General features: G+C 39.8%; 1 protein-coding gene across 1 annotated transcript in view; it reads right to left on the bottom strand.

Moving 5' to 3' along the window:
- The window catches only part of LOC308101610 (protein NLRC3-like), a gene marked incomplete at its 3' end in the record, with an annotated part of 38,793 nt that extends 33,491 nt beyond the window's left edge, over positions 1-5,302 (bottom strand). Inside the window, exon 1 of the mRNA XM_080451030.1 lies at positions 5,196-5,302. Within this exon, the coding sequence (XP_080307156.1) occupies positions 5,196-5,236 (41 nt within the window). The 5' untranslated portion in view covers positions 5,237-5,302. The remainder of the gene's footprint in view (positions 1-5,195) is intronic.
- Positions 5,303-19,148: the final 13,846 nt, after the last annotated feature.

Raw genomic sequence — 19,148 nt, 5'->3', positions numbered from 1 at the left:
ATGTCATTAAACCTTTAAAACCTGCACATAGAAACACACAGACAGACAGACAGACACATTAAAACCTGCACATAGAAACACACAGACAGACAGACAGACACATTAAAACCTGCACATAGAAACACACAGACAGACAGACACATTAAAACCTGGGAGCTGACTAGTACAACCACTAAGCAGCTCCACTGGAGCAGTTGGGGTTCAGTGTCTTGCTCAAGGGCACTTCAGCGGTGTTGGGGAAGTGGTGACCATTCACTTCCCCACCCAGATTTTTCCTGCCAGTCCGGGGATTCGAACCGGCAACCTTCCGGCAACGAGGGCGCTCCTCTAACCTTTAGGCCACCACTGCCCCTGCTTGTATATCGGCTTTTTAAAACGACGGCTTATATTTATTTGTGGCTTGGTGGTTAATGCAGATATACTATTATTGTAAAATGTGTAGCACATTGGCATAGACAATATGGCACATTGGGAGCTCATTACGTATTTCTGGTTACAAAAAAATATGAACTAGAAAAAGTGCTCCTCGTAGCACAGGTCTCCGCCAGGTCAGGTAGGTTATTGTGGCCTCCTGGTGGCGCTATAATAGGCCAATGTTTAAAGGGTACCATTTGTTCTTAGGCCTTGCACGGCAATCGGACACTGCATTCATGGTTTGAGGCATTTTGTGCAAATTTTTTTTGTGCTAAATTAGAGCTGCTGGTGGCGCTATAATAGGCCAATGTTAAAAGGGTGGCATTTGTTCCTCAACATAGTGTGAATGTGCGTGCAAAGTTTGACCGCAATCGGACAGTGCGTTCATGATTTGCGGAATTTTGTTCAAAACAAGCCACTACTGCAAACTTTAGATGTCAATCTTAGCCAATGAGGATAGAAAATCAAACACATCCGTCTTGATCACATGACTATGGAGATCATGTGTACCGATTTGCGTGAAATTTGGATAAAATCGGAAGGAGTAATATAAAGAAATGTGTTTTACAGAAGTCGGCCTCCTGGTGGCGCTATAAAAGGCAGATGTTCCCATCTGCCTTTTATAGCGCCACCAGGAGGCCAAATGCAGGGCAAAGGTTTTTCCTTGACCTCTAGGGAGTGCGCATACAAAGTTTTACACAGATCGGTGCAGTTATAGGTAAAAACATGAATCGGCCTGTTATAGCGCCACCATGAGGCTGATTTGAAAATTTTCAAGTGGCATTTCTTCCTCGGCATAGTGGAAATATGCGTGCAAAATTTCACCGAAATTGCATGCTGTGTTTATGATTTGAGGCATTTTGTTGAAAATGGAGCACTCCTGCAAACTTTGGAAGCCATTTTTTGCCAATGAGGATGAAATATGAAAAATCTGAAAGACAAGTTTTGTTTAATGACTATAGAGATACTGTGTACCGGTTTGCGAGATTTTTGGACAAAATCTGTAGGAGTACTGTGAAAAAATATGTTTTGCACAAATCGGCCTCCTGGTGGCGCTATAAAAGGCCCATGTGAAAAATGTGGTGCAGAAGTTCGGAATTGGCATCCAGGGAGTGTGTGTGCACAGTTTCGCTGCGATCAAGCCAACGGTGGCAGAGATTAGCTGGTGACAGACGGACACACGGACACACACACGGACACACGGACGGACGGACGGACGGAGGGTAAAACATACTCTCTCGCCATGCCTTTCGGCCTGGCGGAGACAATAACTTATTTTGTATGTCTGTGGCAAAAATAAAATATCGATGAAAATGTCCATCACAAGCTGGCATGGCGATGACCCCTGCTCAGGGTAGAGGACAGAGTACAGCAACTTGCAATGGACCTGGTCTACAAGATACACCACACCACAAAGACACCCATGTACCTGTCAAACTACTTCTAAAATGTCAATGCCGTTCACAATCAATCACAACACCAGGTTTGGCTCTAACATGGGATTAAATGTGTTCTACTGCTATGCCACAAAAATGTGGAATGCCCTACCAACAGTTATAAAAACATGTGAATCCTTACTCTCCTTCATAACCGCTGTAAAAGAGCACTTACAGGTGGCTGCAATATATATGATGTCTTTGCATAGTATTGTATATTTGTCTGTCATTAAATGTTTCTATGAATTGAGTACAAAGGACCCCGATGGAAACAAGCCACATAGTGCTTTTTGGGGTTTAAAATCCTCTTAACAGACCTTGTATTGAACTGTACTTTGCAAACTATTAATAAAGTATTCAATCAATCAAACAATCGATCAAAACCTGGTCGCTTGTTTCTCCTCTGCCAGTGTGGAAAGAAATGAGTCGAAATGACTCCTGCGGAATGACATAAAATGACATCATACCACCATAGAGTTAAAAATAAGTGCAGGCCCTACCACATTTACCCATACCACAATTATTCACTATGGCTTGTTTCCATTGGGGTTCTTGTGTATTCAATTCATAGAAACATTTAAAGACAAACAATAATATACAATGCAACATGTACAGTAAACAGTTGAGGGGGGGGGGTCATTTACGGTGATAAACAGAGAGAGAGAGATAGAGATAGATAGAGAGAGAGAGAGAGAGAGAGAGAGAGAGAGAGAGAGAGAGAGAGAGAGAGGAGGAGTGGGGGGGAGAGAGAGAGAGAGGGGAAGAGTGGGGGGGAGAGAGAGACAGAGAGAGAGAGAGAGAGAGAGCGAGAGAGCGAGAGAGCGAGAGAGAGAGAGAGAGAGAGAGAGAGAGAGAGAGAGAGAGAGAGAGGAGTGGGGGGGGAGAGAGAGGGGAAGAGTGGGGGGGAGAGAGAGACAGAGAGAGAGAGAGATAGAGAGAGAGAGAGAGAGAGAGAGAGGGGGGGGAGGAGTGGGGGGTGAGAGAGAGAGAGGGGAAGAGTGGGGGGGAGAGAGAGAGAGAGAGAGAGAGAGAGAGAGAGAGAGAGAGAGAGAGAGAGAGAGAGAGCGAGAGAGAGAGAAAGAGAGAGAGAGAGATCAAACGAGTGCCAAAACGGTCGCCCCAAAACACAGTCGCCCCGGGGTAATTCCGGCGGTCTTCGTCTGGTATTCCTAAACGTAACGTCAGTAAACTATGCCTAAACCTAACCTTATTCCTAACCTTAACCTCAGTAAGACTATGCCTATTCTAATCCTAACCTTATTTCTATTCTAAGTAACCCTATCCTCAGTAAAACAAATACAAGAACAGCTGGTCTGCGAAAACAAGTGGGGGCGAGTGTGTTTTGGGGCGAGGCTTCCGGTTATGCTCAAACCTGTGGTGCGCGCCCCGGCTGTCTCAGAGTTTATGCTCCTACACACCTTTCCATAAACACGCTCGCCGCTCCGTTAAAAACCGTCTCGCTCGGCTAAATAATTCACGTATATGTGAACATGTATGTTCTGGTCCGCCTTGCCTTCTACATGTTGGCGGTGACGTCATATAACAACCACAAAAAGAACGGGTAGGCTATAAGATCGAGGAAGACTCGGGTTGGATTAGAGAAACACAAACAGTTTCTGTGTGAACCAAGTGGTTCTAGAACTTCTAGTAGGCTATTAAACAAACAACAACACTTACTTAGCCTACTAAGTTTTGGTCCCTCTGTTTTGTTGTGTCATCTGAATATTGTTGTAGATGTTAAGTTATTATGGTGAATGTGTTTGTCTCAAAGTCTCAAAATGGTTGGTTCCTGCATCTGCTGCGCACTTTTCCCTTGTTCTATCTGTGTCATAGTAGACCCGCCTCTACAGCCTACAGTGGTTTCAACTGTATGCATAAATAGAGTGAAACAAGTCCAGGCTTTTCCAGTGCTTTCCTAATGACTCAGTAAGTAAGTTATGAATATAAACAACAGATTATCAGTCTCCACACCCCATGAGAACAACACTACTTTGTCTTTTTTATATTCATTAATTCAGTAGTAGTATATTATATGAATGAATATACATACGAGTGAATAATTCACTGATGATAGAATGTAGGCTACATATAGCCTATTCATTCACTGGTGACTGTGGTATAATAATTAATATTCACTGTACATTATATGTATTGTTGATGCCACTGTAGGCTATTGGCTATTCAGTCATTCAGAGATCCAGACAGAGCAGATCATGTGGTACCAGCAGCAGCTCAGTATTATTTATCTTTATTCTTGTTTATTTTGGCTTGGTTCTCTTATGCCATGTTTAATGACTCACTGCTGCTGTTATGATTGACACCTGAGCTGCGTTCACACTGGTTTAATAATGTTTAGCTTTAAACACACACACACACACACACACACACACACACACACACACACACACACACACACACACACACACACACACACACACACACCAAACAGTCAGTGCAGTTCTGTGTTTAATACCCCTGTAGTTCTCCCTACATGTAGTAGTCCTACACAACTATAATATAAAGTGCTAAACGGGTGTTAGCAGTCCCTCCAGGACGCTTGTGTTCCATAATATTCAGAGTGTTTAATAAAGAAGTGTTTTATAATCCAGTGACTGACAGTCTGTGAATGTAATGTTTAAGTTACTGTTTCTCCTCTTTCCACCGAGTCTGATTCAGCTGCTGCCATTCAACCGCAGAAAGACTACAGTGTCAGGATACTGTACATACATGTAGGCGATGGTTCCATTATATACACATTACAACCATTGTTTCATCTCGGTGATACTAAAAGTTGTAGCGCTGTGTGTGCAGTGTGTAGCCCAGTGGTGGAAAAAGTACTCAAATTCTTTACTTAAGACTTAACTTAAAAGTACCAATACTGCAATATAAAAATACTTTGTTACAAGTAAAAGTCCAGAATAAAATAAATACTTGAGTAAAAGTACAAAAGTATTGGCATCAAAATGTACTTAAAGTACCAAAAGTAAAAGTACTAAATATTTGAAAATAGCCGATCTACAAGCTCACAACGCGTCGCGATGCGACGCGTTGTGAGCTTGTAGATCTGCTATTTTCAATTAGCATAGGTTTAAAATAGGTTTAAAGTAGTTAATGTATGTTTCATTATATCATAATTTATATCTGAAAAGTAACTAGTAACTAAAGTTTTCAAATAATTGTAGTGGAGTAAAAGTACAATATTTGCCTCTGAGATGTAGTGGAGTAGAAGTAAAAGTATTGGAAATTGGAAATACTCAAGTAAAGTACAAATATCTCAAAATTGTACTTAAGTACAGTACTTAAGTAAATGTACTTAGTTACTTTCCACCACTGCCTAGTACTCACCCAATACTTAATGACTGTAAACTGGGGTCAGCTCTGGACATCTATAGTTTCATAATCCATCTGAAAGTTATGGCAGAAAACGCCTGTTTAGTAAAAAATATATCCACTTTCCCAAGAGCTTCTTCACGAGGATATTCTCTCCCTCTTCCTCCAGCGTTGAGCTCAATGAGCAGCTTTTACAGCTGGAGCGTTACGGTCGGGTCTCTCTGCGAGATGTGTTCCGCTAGCAACAATAACTCAACAAGACTTCCGGTGGACCATCTCTTCAGAATAAGAGCATCTTCTAGAGTAAACGGAAGCCATTGAAAACCATTGAAAAACGGTTCATTTGCACATTAAAACTATAAAATTGAGCATTTAAACGAAGCTATACAACACACATTATATTTCTGTGTAACAAAAACGGTTTTAATAACATTAATAATGTATCTAAATGGATAAATATTGTTCACTGGAGTGCATAGCGCCAAAGCGTTTTTAAATAGCAATAACTGCTATTAAAGATGTAAAGTGATGCTATATTATTAACTCATTTTGCTGGGGACCCCCTGGAACCCCTTCAAGGACCTCTGGGTGTCCCCGAACCCCACAATAAGAACATAATGTAGCTCAATGCAGTCAGAAGTATTGCAGGCTTGGATGTTTATTGTCAAAATAAAGAGGTGGTTTAAAAGTTCACTGTATTCAAGTGTTTTTTTTTTCTTTACTTTTTTTTTTTACATCTTCATGACACAAAGAGCCGTCTCCTGTCCAGCGTCCACTATTGTCTGAAAATGGCACTTTTCTGACCTCTGACCTCACTGGACGGCCAGCCACACTTTATTTTACAACTGTCCGGCTTAGCTGAGAGTGTGGTGTGGTAGAGGAGGTCTCCCTGAACGTGTGCATGTGTCACAAGTGAGTACTTTTCCTCTTCTATACCTCTTCTATAATAACTTTTTTTGCCACATGATGCTGCACCGAGATGCCACCCTGTGGTCCAGTTGGGTAACTGCACTTCAGTAGAACAGTAGAATAGAATCAGGTTTATTGTCACATCACAGGTTTACAAGGTAAAAAAGTGGGTGAAATTCGTTTTCGTACATCAAAAAGTTATTTCCATAGAAAGAAGAGGGGGGAGGAAGAAGGGGGGGGGGGGGCGGGGGGCAAGTGGGAAGGAGATCAATCAAGAGAACAACAAAAAGGCCAAACAAGTTATCTACATATTTACACTAGTACCTGAGATTTAAAAATATGACGAAGGTGCCTGAGCATAGCAGCAATGTGTATACTGTGCATGATATACTTATGGACGTTAAGGTGCTTATAGAGAAAAAAAAGAAAAAAGCACAATAAAAGACAAAAAAAGTCAGTGCGTTATACATGGGATTAAGGTGCAAAAAGTCAGTGTGTGTCGACCGCATAATCCACATAAAGTGGACTGACCCTGGTATAATCCGCAAGTAGTTCCATGAGATATTTATGTTTGCTTACATCACTATTTATCAATTTAAAAACAAAAAATTCTGTTAATCACATTAACTCTGGCATCCCTATGTTGGTCCACATTAGTAATAAATGTTGACCAACATTTGTTTTGTCCCAAAATAAAATTAAACTAACTGATCTGTTACAGTGCACCGCATTGCAACACGCTGTGAGCTTTTAGATCTGCTATTTTTTGCTATTAGTCATACAAAGATTAAAGAAATATATAGGTCTTGAGTGGTAGAGAAAAAGGCCTCTGTTTTTTGTTTTCTTTTACAAATGTAACCCTGAACATTTATGAATGAGAATAATTAATTCTAAGAATTAATTAATGAATCATATTTAAACCTATTTAAATCTCTTATGTTACATAACTGACAGAAAGTGTTGAGAGCAAAGCTCAGAAAAGACATTCACTATTATTCAGACAGTTGAGTGCTAAGTGCATCAATAACGTATTCTGATCTGCCTTTAACAATGCATTGAAATTACTGTTATAATAAACACCTGTTCTTACCCTCTGCTTTGGATTTGACCAACAATAAGTGGAAGGAGAAGGGCCTTGTCTCTTTCAGTGATCTAGTGATGGTTTATTTATCTCCTTGGGAGATCTCTCTACTAAACTGGATATGCAAAACCATTTTTCAACTACGCAACTTTGCAAGTACCCATTTTATACCCTTCCCTAGTTTACCAGAGAAAACCCTATTAGAGACCATAATGTCTGGATCAGATTCCCTGTTTAACATTTCATCAATTTACAGTGCTCTTACCTCCTTTAGGACAACTTCTCTCTCTGGGTTGAGGGGTACATGGGGGGGGGGGGACTTGGAACCGAGCTGAGCGAGGAATATTGGGCCGACGTACTGTCTAGGATTAACTCCTCCTGTGCCTGCGCTCGTATGTGCCTTATTCAGCTGAAAGTGGTTCATAGGATCCATTACACTAGGGCCAAGCTCAGTAGATTATTTCCAGAAACAAATGACTCTTGTCTCAGGTGCTCTCTCATCTGTAATGTGTTTTATTTTTTCATCTTTATTTGCAAACCTATTCTGTGAAGCACAACGTGCTGTATACATATTACATAAACCTATATTTGCTATATAAAAAACATTTGAAGAATACATAAAAAATACTATTAAACATTGTGACCATTATCATTTTGTATACTAATAGTTTGTGAAGTCGGACTATGATAGACCTATAGTTCACCGCTTATGGGTGATCTATTTAGCTAGGCCTAGGCATATTTGTGGAATAACTGCATGCCACAATCACTGGAGATAGGCACGAACAGGAATATCTATCAATGAGTGCATCTTTTTCACTGCTGAGTTGTGGATTCGTTTCTGTCAGATTATTTCATGGACTATGGATTCTGAATCTATGAACTTGTGGAGTGGAGACGTATGGATACATGCGTGTAGCCTACAGTAAGTAGCCTACAATAATGAGCGTCACGGAGACGTCACTTGAAATACAAAACTGGTCATTGATCTAGGTAGGTATGTAGATAGATAGATAGATAGGTAGATAGGGCTGTCTGATAGTATAATATATAGGCCTAGTTCCTATAATAGCTGAGTTAAATCATTCACTGTCTGTCTGTATAATAATAATAATAATAATAATAATAATAATAATAATAATAATAAATACAAATAAAGACAGCTGGAATTGAACTCAAGATGTGATTCAATAAGTTATGACACCTGAGGGGTCGTTATACAAGCACACATCATTAAGAGTTATTATTATGGGGGGGGGGGTTCAACTTTCAGTATTCATTTCTACTCCACTACATCTCAGAGGCAAATATTATACTTTTTACTCCACTACAATTATTTGAAATCTTTATTTACTAGTTACTTTGCATTTATAGATTATTATATTAAACCATACATTAACCACTTAATGTATTAACCACTTACTTTATATATAGGCTATTTGAAAATAGCAGATCTACAAGCTCACATCGCTTCACATTGATGCATTGTGAGCTTGTAGATCAGCAATTTTTTTTATATTTTAATACTTTCACTTTTGATACTTTAAGTATAGATATGATGTCAATACTTTTGTACTTTTACTCAAGTAATTTTTTTTACACAGGCCTTTTACTTGTAACAGAGTATTTTTATATTGTGGTATTGCTACTTTTAGTGAAATATCTAATAAATTCCTAATTCTGTTTAGAACCATACACATTTCGAATCAGGTCATATAAAACCTATTTCTAAGTTAGAAAAAAGACCGTTTTCCGAATTTAATTTATCAAATATAAATCTAAAATTAAAAGGGCCGAAAAATACACCCCCAGGTCAGCGCCACAGATAGCCCCTAATCACTAAAGAGAGACAGGTCAGCGCCATAGACAGTTCCTCATCACTAGACAGACAGGTCAACGCCAAAAGTAGGTCAGCGCCACAGACAGCTCCTCGTCACCACAGACAGACAGGTCCGCGCGTAAAAAACGGATTAACTTGATGACATGCCATTGGGATGTCATCAAGTTGAACTGTTTTTTACCTGATGCCAATAAATGATTCAGTTAGCCAAGGCCAATGAGTTTGAGGCAATGGCGCAAAGTATTGGAAGCAGGTGTTAATCAATCAGTATACGTCTATAAAATAGAGTCCCACCTGAGATAGATTCTCTCTCTTCATCATCATCATGGCTTACATTCAGGTCGCCAATAGTAGGGGAGGGAAAGCCCTCATTATAGATGATTTCCGTTATCTCCGCAATAAGGCAACAGCGGAAAAAAATTACTGGCGTTGCGCCCGCCCTGGGTGCAACGTTTACATGCACACACGGTGGCTGGATGTGGAGGCGGAAGATCCAGCCATCGTGGTGCTGAAGCCACCAGGTGACCATGGCCACGAGGCGGAGGAGGACCTGGTCGCCACCACGGCTTTAATTCAGCAGATGCTGCAGCAGGTGGCGGCCGACCCTACGATCCCCGTCAAGCGGGTCTATGACCAAATAGTGGCCCGAACTGCCGAAGTTGGGCATCTGCCCCCCTTCAACGCCGTGAAATCCCGCTTGGAGAGACTGCGGGCCAACCTCTTCCCCCCCATCCCCCACACCGTAGACGAGGTCGAAGTGGAGGGCCAGTGGGCCCACACCTGGCAAGGGGACGGCTTTCTGTCCAAGCACAACCAGCAGCACGGGTTCCTCGTGTTTGGGACAGAGGCTAACGTCCTCAAACTGAGCCAGTGTGACCAGGTTAGAACCCCTCTCCCATAAAACGTCCTGTCAGTCAAATGAAATGTAGCCTATAATTTCAATATGAAATATTATAAATGCTTGATCAAGCTAAGTGCTGGGGCAGAATATTTTTCATAAGGGTTTCCCCAACAATTTGATACAAGTCTAATTTATATCAGTATGAATAAAATGAAATTTGAATTTTGTTATAGATCTATGTGGACGGCACCTTCCGATCCTGTCCAGGCCCGTTCTACCAGTTTGTCACCATCCACGGCCGGTACATGGAAAGGGTGGTGCCATTCATCATGGTGCTCATGAGCGGGAAGACGGAGGAGATGTATCGCGCTCTCCTCCGTCATGTGAAGAGGAGGGTCGAGCGCCTCACAGGACAACGGTAAGTCACACAAAAGTATTGGCATCAAAATGTACTTAAAGTGCCAAAAGTACTCATTTGGGCATAATGCCCCATTTCACAAGTTAAAAATGTATTAAAATATTTAGGAAATAGGCCTAGCAGATCTACAAGCTCACAATGCCTAGCATTACGACGCATTGTGAGCTTGTAGATCGACTATTTTCAAATGGCTGAAATGTATAGGGCTGACGTGGTTCATTTTGTAGTAAAAAGTACAATATTCGCCTCTGAGATGTGGTAGAGTAGGAGAAAAACTATACATGTTTAGGTATTTTTACTTTACTGGAGTATTTAGAATTTTCTGTACTTTTACTTCTACTCCACTACATCTCAGAGGCAAATATTGTACTTTTACTCCACTACAATTATTTGAAAACTTTAGTTACTAGTTACTTTGTAGATTTTGATTATTATTCAAAAAAACATACATTAACCACTTCAGCGCATATACATTTCGACCTTTTGAAAACAGCCGATCTACAAGCTCACAATGCGTCTCGATGCCATGCATTGTGAGCTTGTAGATCTGCTATTTTCAAAAGATTTTCATACGTTTGAAAAGTTCTGTAATGGGACATTCTGCATAACTTTAAGTACGTTTGGTACTTTAAGCAATTTTGTATCCAAAACTTTTGTACTTTTAATCAAGTGCATTTAGAATTCCTGACTTTTACTGGAGTACTTTTTCCACCACTTAGAAAACTAGATTTTTAAATGTCATTTAAACGCACAAAGTCATGCTGTTAAATGCTGCAATATAGACTTCAGCACCATGGACAGTGGCTGCTGTGTGTGTGTGTGTGTGTGTGTGTGTGTGTGTGTGTGTGTGTGTGTGTGTGTGTGTGTGTGTGTGTGTGTGTGTGTGTGTGTGTGTGTGTGTGTGTGTGTGTGTGTGTGGACGCTCACTGTATCTCACTGAACCTGGCTTTTTAACATTTTGTGGAAACTAGAATAATCATGTTTTCCCTCTCTTATCTCTCCCATCTATCTGTCTGTCCATGCGTCCGTCCGTCCGTCCGTCCGTCCATCCGTCCGTCTGTCCGTCCATCCATCCATCCATTCATACATGTACAAGATGGAGCCCTGACAAAGTCCTGATGGACTTTGACATGGCGCCTTCCGGGTTGAGCTGCCACAAACCCGCATTACTGGATGCTATTTCCACTTCTGTCAGAGTTTGTGGCGTAAAATACAGCACCTTGGTCTGGCAGGTCAGTGAATGTGTATTAACAGAACACAACAAAAAGTTATTATGTGTGTTTTTTTCACAGGTTGAAGAAGAAATTATTTCAATTTAGAGGTGTTGTAGGTTATGTCTAGCATGGTTGTGAGTAAAATCTGGATAATAATAATAACAGCCAACATCTTGCCTGGCTATCCTAAAGCCCAGTTGACAGGAAAGATTTCTAATACTGATTGCAAATCTGACTTATTGGAATTTGATAATAATAATAATAACATTTTTTTCTTCACTCAACTTTTTACAGGTCCATATCGGCGGGATAGGCACCTGAAACAGTGGGTCAGGAAAGCCATGGCTACAGGCTACCTCCCTGTTGCCGTCCTGAGGCAGAATTTCAGGCTCTTTTCCATGACCAGACAGACCCACCGGCTGGTTCGTCGCTACCCCGCAGTAGGTGACTTCCTAGCCTACATGGAAGCCACCTACGTGGGGGAGCAAGCGCTATTCCCGCGGGAAGTATGGAGCGTCTATCACCGTCGCTCCGATAACCGCAGCAACAACGCAGTGGAGGGTAAGAACTTTAGAAGAAGATTTATTAACTTTATTATTATTATTAATATTATTATTAATATTATTATTACATTTATTATTATCATTATTATTCATTTCTCTTTCCAAATCTGTTCTATTTGCTTCAATATCACTGAGCAATGTGGGAATGAAATGTCAATGTGCCATGTGTGCATGTAGCCTAGTTCTTATAAATCTATGATTATTTCAGGTTTCCATCACAGATGGAACGCACGGGTGGGCAGGTGCCACCCCAACATTTGGATTTTCATCCGCGTTTTGAAGGATGAACAAAAGCTTGTGGAGACGGTGTGCGCCATAGCAGAACGAGGGTCTCCACCACCGGCCCAACGGAGGAAATGGCGACAGCTTGAGGAGAGGTTTGAGAGTTTCTTTATACTAACAATAATTAAATGATAAAAGGCTGTAGGCATGGGGTCCAGGGAGCAGGTGGAGGCTTTGGCCTAAGCTTAGCTTGGTCATTTGAGGAGCATCCAGGGGAGAAGGAGTAGGGAGGGTGGGACGATCTGAGGCTGAGATGCAGAGGACTGGAGTTGGCTACTAGTTATTATAGAACTTATTGTGCACAACAAAAATGTGTTCACCTGCTAACATTAATTATTACTATATTAATTCATTAATAATATGAATTAACTAAGGGATTTCTCCAACAGGCTTCAGAGGCTCAAGCGCCACTACCGGAGAGGAAGGAGGACCCTGGAGCAGTACTGGGACGCAGCCCAACACAGCATCCACAACTTTGTGTAGCAAAATAATCTTCACAATAAATGCTATAAACAGCATATACCAAAGTAAATTGTTTGTTGTTCTTTAACTATTTAGAATTAAAACATTAGATTATGTGAAAATAATTTGAAATATATATATATATATATATATATATATATATTCATATGATATACTATATTTAATTGATACATTTTGTTTTGCGGTTTTCAAAAATAGTTTTTCACAGAATCAAATGTGTTATGGTCATGATTCACCAGTAGCCATGATGGCTTGATTCTACGCTTAAAATAATTGATATCAATATTTTTGGATAATGGAAAAATTAATGGCCTTTTTTGGAGTGGAAATACTACATAGTTTCTGTTGGTTTCGTGATGGAAAAAAGGGGTTTGGACTTTATCACTTAATCACTCTTCACCAAAGTAATTTTGAGGTATTTTTTACTTTACTGGAGTATTTCCAATTTTCAGTAGTTCTACTTCTACTTCTACATCTCAGAGACAAATATTATATTGTAGTTCACTACAATTATTTGACAACTTTAGTTACTAGTTACTTTATAGATTTTGATTATTATTACAAAATATATATTAAACACTTCAGCCCTTTTTGGCCATTTGAAAAGATCTGATCTACAAGCTCAAAATGGTTGGCTTTGCAACGTATTGTGAGCTTGAAGATCTGTTATTTTTCAAAAGATAAATCCATTCAATATCTGGTACCCCCAGCCCTCCCTTACTGTGAAATATGGAATCAGGGGTTGTGTGTGTAGCCTACTCACTCAGGCCAAACCATTCTCTCACACTGCACGGTCAGTTTTGATGTTCATACAGTAGCCTACTGTCCATACCCTTTTCGGTATATGCGTTGTACTCTGATTTGCTCATTGGTTATTGTAAAAATTGGGATTCAGAACACACGCGCGCGCACACACACACACACACACACACACACACACAGAGGGGGGAGAGGGAGAGAGAGAGTCAACAAGAGTCTCTCTTTGTTTACTCATAATCGCAGAGATTGCATTGATCAGTCATATTTATTTTCCAGCGTCACATAACAAGCATTATGAACAAAGAGGCTGTGGTCAAAAGACACGCTTCCCCTTCTCACTGTCATCCACTCTATCAACCATTAACAGTCAGCTGGCTGGTGTCATGATCGTTAGCCCCCCGCTGGGAAAATAAACACGTTGATGGCCCACTCACTCGTGGACTTCAAAGCAGGTGGATGAAAGACATTTAAGTTGTCTTTTGTATGAATGGAAGGTTTGTCGAGGGTGAGTGGAGAGAGAGAGAGAGAGAGAGAGAGAGAGAGAGAGAGAGAGAGAGAGAGAGAGAGAGAGAGAGAGAGAGAGAGAGAGAGAGCACCATGTATAAAAACACTATATAAAAAAGAACGAGCGAGTTGATATTTCAACATTATGTTTGGAGTGGAATGAGGAGATTGGCTGCAGAAGATAGTCTATATCCTCACATGGAAAGTTTATCAAGCCATCACCATTCATTCGCGGCCGACCTCACAGACACGCGCGCGCGCGCAAACACACACACACACACACACACACACACACACCCTGACGTGCGCTCAGTCATTTCATTCTGCATGGGGCAAAGCCCGTTGATGGTGATTGTAGATTAATAAGCAGGCTACTATTACTATCATGACTCATACAGCAAATTTAAATAGACAGAAGCTATAGAGCAAAAACGTCGCGCTTTGATGCATTGTGAGCTTGTAGATCAGCTATTTTTGGGCAGCAAAGTGAAGGAGAAATTACAGAGTTATACAATGCATGATGCGCGCTGATCCGAAAGTTACATTTCAACATATATCATTTGATTGAGTATTAATCAAATCATAATTAATACACAGAAGTAACATAGACACTTCAGAGATGATTTCTATAGGTTAAAACTGAATCTCTCCAAATGCTTGCACTTGGACACTAAATAAAGTAGTGCCAATTGCTTTCGTGAAAGGACATACATGCAAGACAGATGAAATAATAAACTTTCATTTGATTAAATAAAAGGAGGATTAATGAATAATTAATGCACGGTAACTTTGATGTTGGTTGGGGTAATCGATGACTATAGCAACATGTCATCCCGACCCTATTTACCAAGTTAATTCATTCAGGAAATATTAGTATATTAATATTTAGAGAATACATAATTTTATTGACATTAAAATACAATAAATATAGCTGCTGTCGATTCGTCTATAGTCTCATCGGGACTCAGGGACCAAATAATAATAATAATAATAATAATAATAATATGTAATATTAATAACAATGATAATGGTAATAATAATAATAATAATAATAATAATAATAATAAAAATAATAATAATGATAATAATAATAATGTTAATACAAATATATTATTAATATTAGAAATGGCTGATATTTTTATAATCGGAATGGAGGTGTGTTGGTTGATCTAAATAGCGGTGTCTGGCTGTCGGAGTGGCGGGGTTTTAAAAAAAAAAGATGAACCCCCCCACTCCGAACAATGGAAGTCAATGATCGAAGTACCGGTGCGTCGAAATAGCGATGTGTAACCGATCTGGTACTGCCCAAATATAGAACAAATATGGGACAATTATCATTCTACTGCTCTGCCACCAGACTGTAGAATGCCCTGACCCCATCCATTAAAACATGTCAATCACTGGTTTCTTGCAAAACTAGCCTGAGTTACTATCTATAGAAGACCACAGGGGGAGGTAATGCAATTTCCCATAGTAAGGTGGTGTCATTCACTAAGGACATATTTTCCCCCACATTTTCAGATTTTTTGAATTGTATTGGTTGAATATTGATAGTATTGGCGAGTTGTATTGAATACATAGGACCACAATGGAAACAAGTCCCCAGGACTTTGTTTTATCCTTTTAGCATTAATTGTCGGGCAGTACCTCGTGCTGTTTAGCTACGTTTCTGACTAATTAAAGTATTCAATAACAAAAAACAATCAAGCATGGGAGACATTCTATGAGCATGACTAGTCTCTCACAGCCGGGGAGGAAAAAGTAGGACCCAAAATAAGGAAGTTGGCCAATTGACAACTCTATACAAGTAAATTACAAAGGTAGGCCTTCCTATCCAACAGAGGAGGGAAAACAAGGTCATCTTTGTTCATTGCAGCTATCTGAGCATGTCAAACACAAGCAAGTCTTTGACACAAGGAAGAAGTCAACATGATGGTGAGAGTGCAGCCATCAGATGTGTGCAAACCCCACTCTTTATATACTCACAGAGTCTCGTCAACTTAGATGCAACACAGCTGAGTTATCAGGTGACAGTCACTCAATTAAGTCCACAGAGGAGAGGGGAGGGAGAGAGACACACTTCATGATAAAAGAGTGTGACAAAAAAGGAGTGCAAATAGCAGATCTACAAGCTCACAAAGTGTTGCGTTGTAGATTTGCATTTTTCACAATGTTAGTGTCACAATGTTACAATATACGATATATATATATATATATATATATATATATATATATATATATATATAAAGGAACCGTATAAAGGACGTATAAAGTTTCCACTCCATGGTGACAATATACAAGGGGTCTATGACATTGTATATAGGCCTACTGTATGCCATGGGCTTCAAGGGGGTTAAATAAAGTTATATTATAAAGTTTAAAACATGTATAAATGTATAGATTACAGCTCATCACTTCTTCACATCAACATTAGAGGGTTAAATAAAGTTATATTATAAAGTTTAAAACATGTATAAATGTATAGATTACAGCTCACCACTTCTTCACATCAACATTAGAGGGTTAAATAAAGTTATATTATAAAGTTTAAAACATGTATAAATTTATAGATTACAGCTCATCACTTCTTCACATCAACATTGGAGGGTTAAATAAAGTTATATTATAAAGTTTAAAACATGTATAAATGTATAGATTACAGCTCACCACTTCTTCACATCAACATTGGAGGGTTAAATAAAGTTATATTATAAAGTTTAAAACATGTATAAATGTATAGATTACAGCTCACCACTTCTTCACATCAACATTAGAGGGTTAAATAAAGTTATATTATAAAGTTTAAAACATGTATAAATGTATAGATTACAGCTCACCACTTCTTCACATCAACATTAGAGGGTTAAATAAAGTTATAATATAAAGTTTAAAACATGTATAAATGTATAGATTACAGCTCACCACTTCTTCACATCAACATTGGAGGGTTAAATAAAGTTATATTATAAAGTTTAAAACATGTATAAATGTATAGATTACAGCTCACCACTTCTTCACATCAACATTAGAGGGTTAAATAAAGTTATATTATAAAGTTTAAAACATGTATAAATGTATAGATTACAGCTCACCACTTCTTCACATCAACATTAGAGGGTTAAATAAAGTTATATTATAAAGTTTAAAACATGTATAAATGTATAGATTACAGCTCACCACTTCTTCACATCAACATTAGAGGGTTAAATAAAGTTATAATATAAAGTTTAAAACATGTATAAATGTATAGATTACAGCTCACCACTTCTTCACATCAACATTAGAGGGTTAAATAAAGTTATATTATAAAGTTTAAAACATGTATAAATGTATAGATTACAGCTCACCACTTCTTCACATCAACATTAGAGGGTTAAATAAAGTTATAATATAAAGTTTAAAACATGTATAAATGTATAGATTACAGCTCACCACTTCTTCACATCAACATTGGCAACACGTGTCCTGAAGTGAGCAACATTGACCACCAGGGAGCAGCAAAACCCCAATTATGTCTGAGAATAATTTATTATCTGCTGATCACATCAGCAGAGTGCTATTTGCACTCCTTTTTTGTCGCACTCTTTTATCATGAAGTGTGTCTCTCTCCCTCCCCTCTCCTCTGTGGACTTAATTGAGTGACTTAATTGAATCACATAGAGTAGTGGTTCTCAAAGTGTGGTCCAGGGACCACCAGGGTTCCCTAAGGGGGTTCCAAATGGACCCTTACAGGTCTATAACTCTGAGAGTGTACACATGGAACCAAATCCATTTCCTCAATCATCGATGGGGAATCCAAGCTAATATCAAATACTGACACGGTGGCGCAGTCGGTAGCGCTGTCGCCTCTCAGCTAGAAGGTCCTGGGTTCGATTCCCGCCGGGGACGCTGGGGGCGTGTCTTCTCCTCCGCGTCATCAGTGCCCATACCCTAGGTCGGTGGGGTTGGTAAAAGGCCTCACAAAAACATGTAGCAATCCTGGTCACTATACAGCTCCCCCTGGTCAGCCGGGGTGCCTGATGGAGGGGAAAGTAACTGGTTGGAATAACGTGTTCCTTCCACGCGCTACGTCTAACCAGGGAAACCCCCCCCTGTCATGTGACAAAAAGCTCAGTTGGCTCTCATGCTTTGAAGGAGGCATGAGCTCGGCTCTGTTGCTTATGCTAAAGTGGTCGACGAATATTTTTCGTAATTTTTCGTCACAAAATCAACACTTTATTGGACCCACAAATCGGGCATCGGCCAGGCTCTAGCTAGCCTGGTAAACCCTCCCTCCGGAAATCTCATTTCCATTTGATTTCAGGAGTGAGTCTGGCCTGATCGCCCATTCTGCAATATTGGCTGTGTACGCCAAACGGACGAGCCTATCAGCGTCGTCGCTCATTGTTCTGTGATTGACAGCTTACGTTGGCCAATCAGGGACCGACTGGTCTAGACTATGACGTGACTAATGCGCGACACTTAACCCTTTACCCACCACAACAACAAACATGGCGGAGCTAACTAGCGTTAACATCGATCGTATAAAAACAGCCATAGGTGAAGTTATTGCAGACATTGACTCAATTACATCAATGAAACAAGAGCAAGAGTATGCACTTGTGGAGTTTATCGGCGGAAAAGACGTTCTTGCTATTCTTCCAAATGGATTTGGCAAGAGTCTTATCTATCAACTGGCACCGTTGGTGTCTAAGAAACTTTCCCCCGACATCAATCCTATTTTCATCGTTGTTTCGCCACTCATTGCGCTGATGGAGGACCAGATAAAAGAGGCATCAAAGCTAGGAATCACGGCTATGCATCTTGGTGTTAACAGCGTCAGCGATACGGACATAGAAGAGGGACGCTACCAACTAGTTTTCGGCAGTCCAGAGACCTGGTTGCTGAATGAGAAGTGGCTAAATATGCAGGAAAATCCCGTGTATCGTGAGAACCTCAAGGGGATAGTCGTCGACGAGGTACATGTCGCGTACAAATGGTAAATATAAACACATTGTATTTGTAGATCTCCTGTTACTGTGTAAAGTTATGATTATTTGTGTTGTAGTAGACTACCAGGGAGTGGTTGAAAGTA

The sequence above is a fragment of the Gymnoscopelus braueri genome (assembly GCF_963280865.1).
Source record: "Gymnoscopelus braueri genome assembly, chromosome: 15".
Taxonomy (NCBI): domain Eukaryota; kingdom Metazoa; phylum Chordata; class Actinopteri; order Myctophiformes; family Myctophidae; genus Gymnoscopelus; species Gymnoscopelus braueri.
The sequence above is the reverse complement of the archived record's forward strand: the minus strand, read 5'-3'. Positions and strand labels throughout refer to the sequence as shown.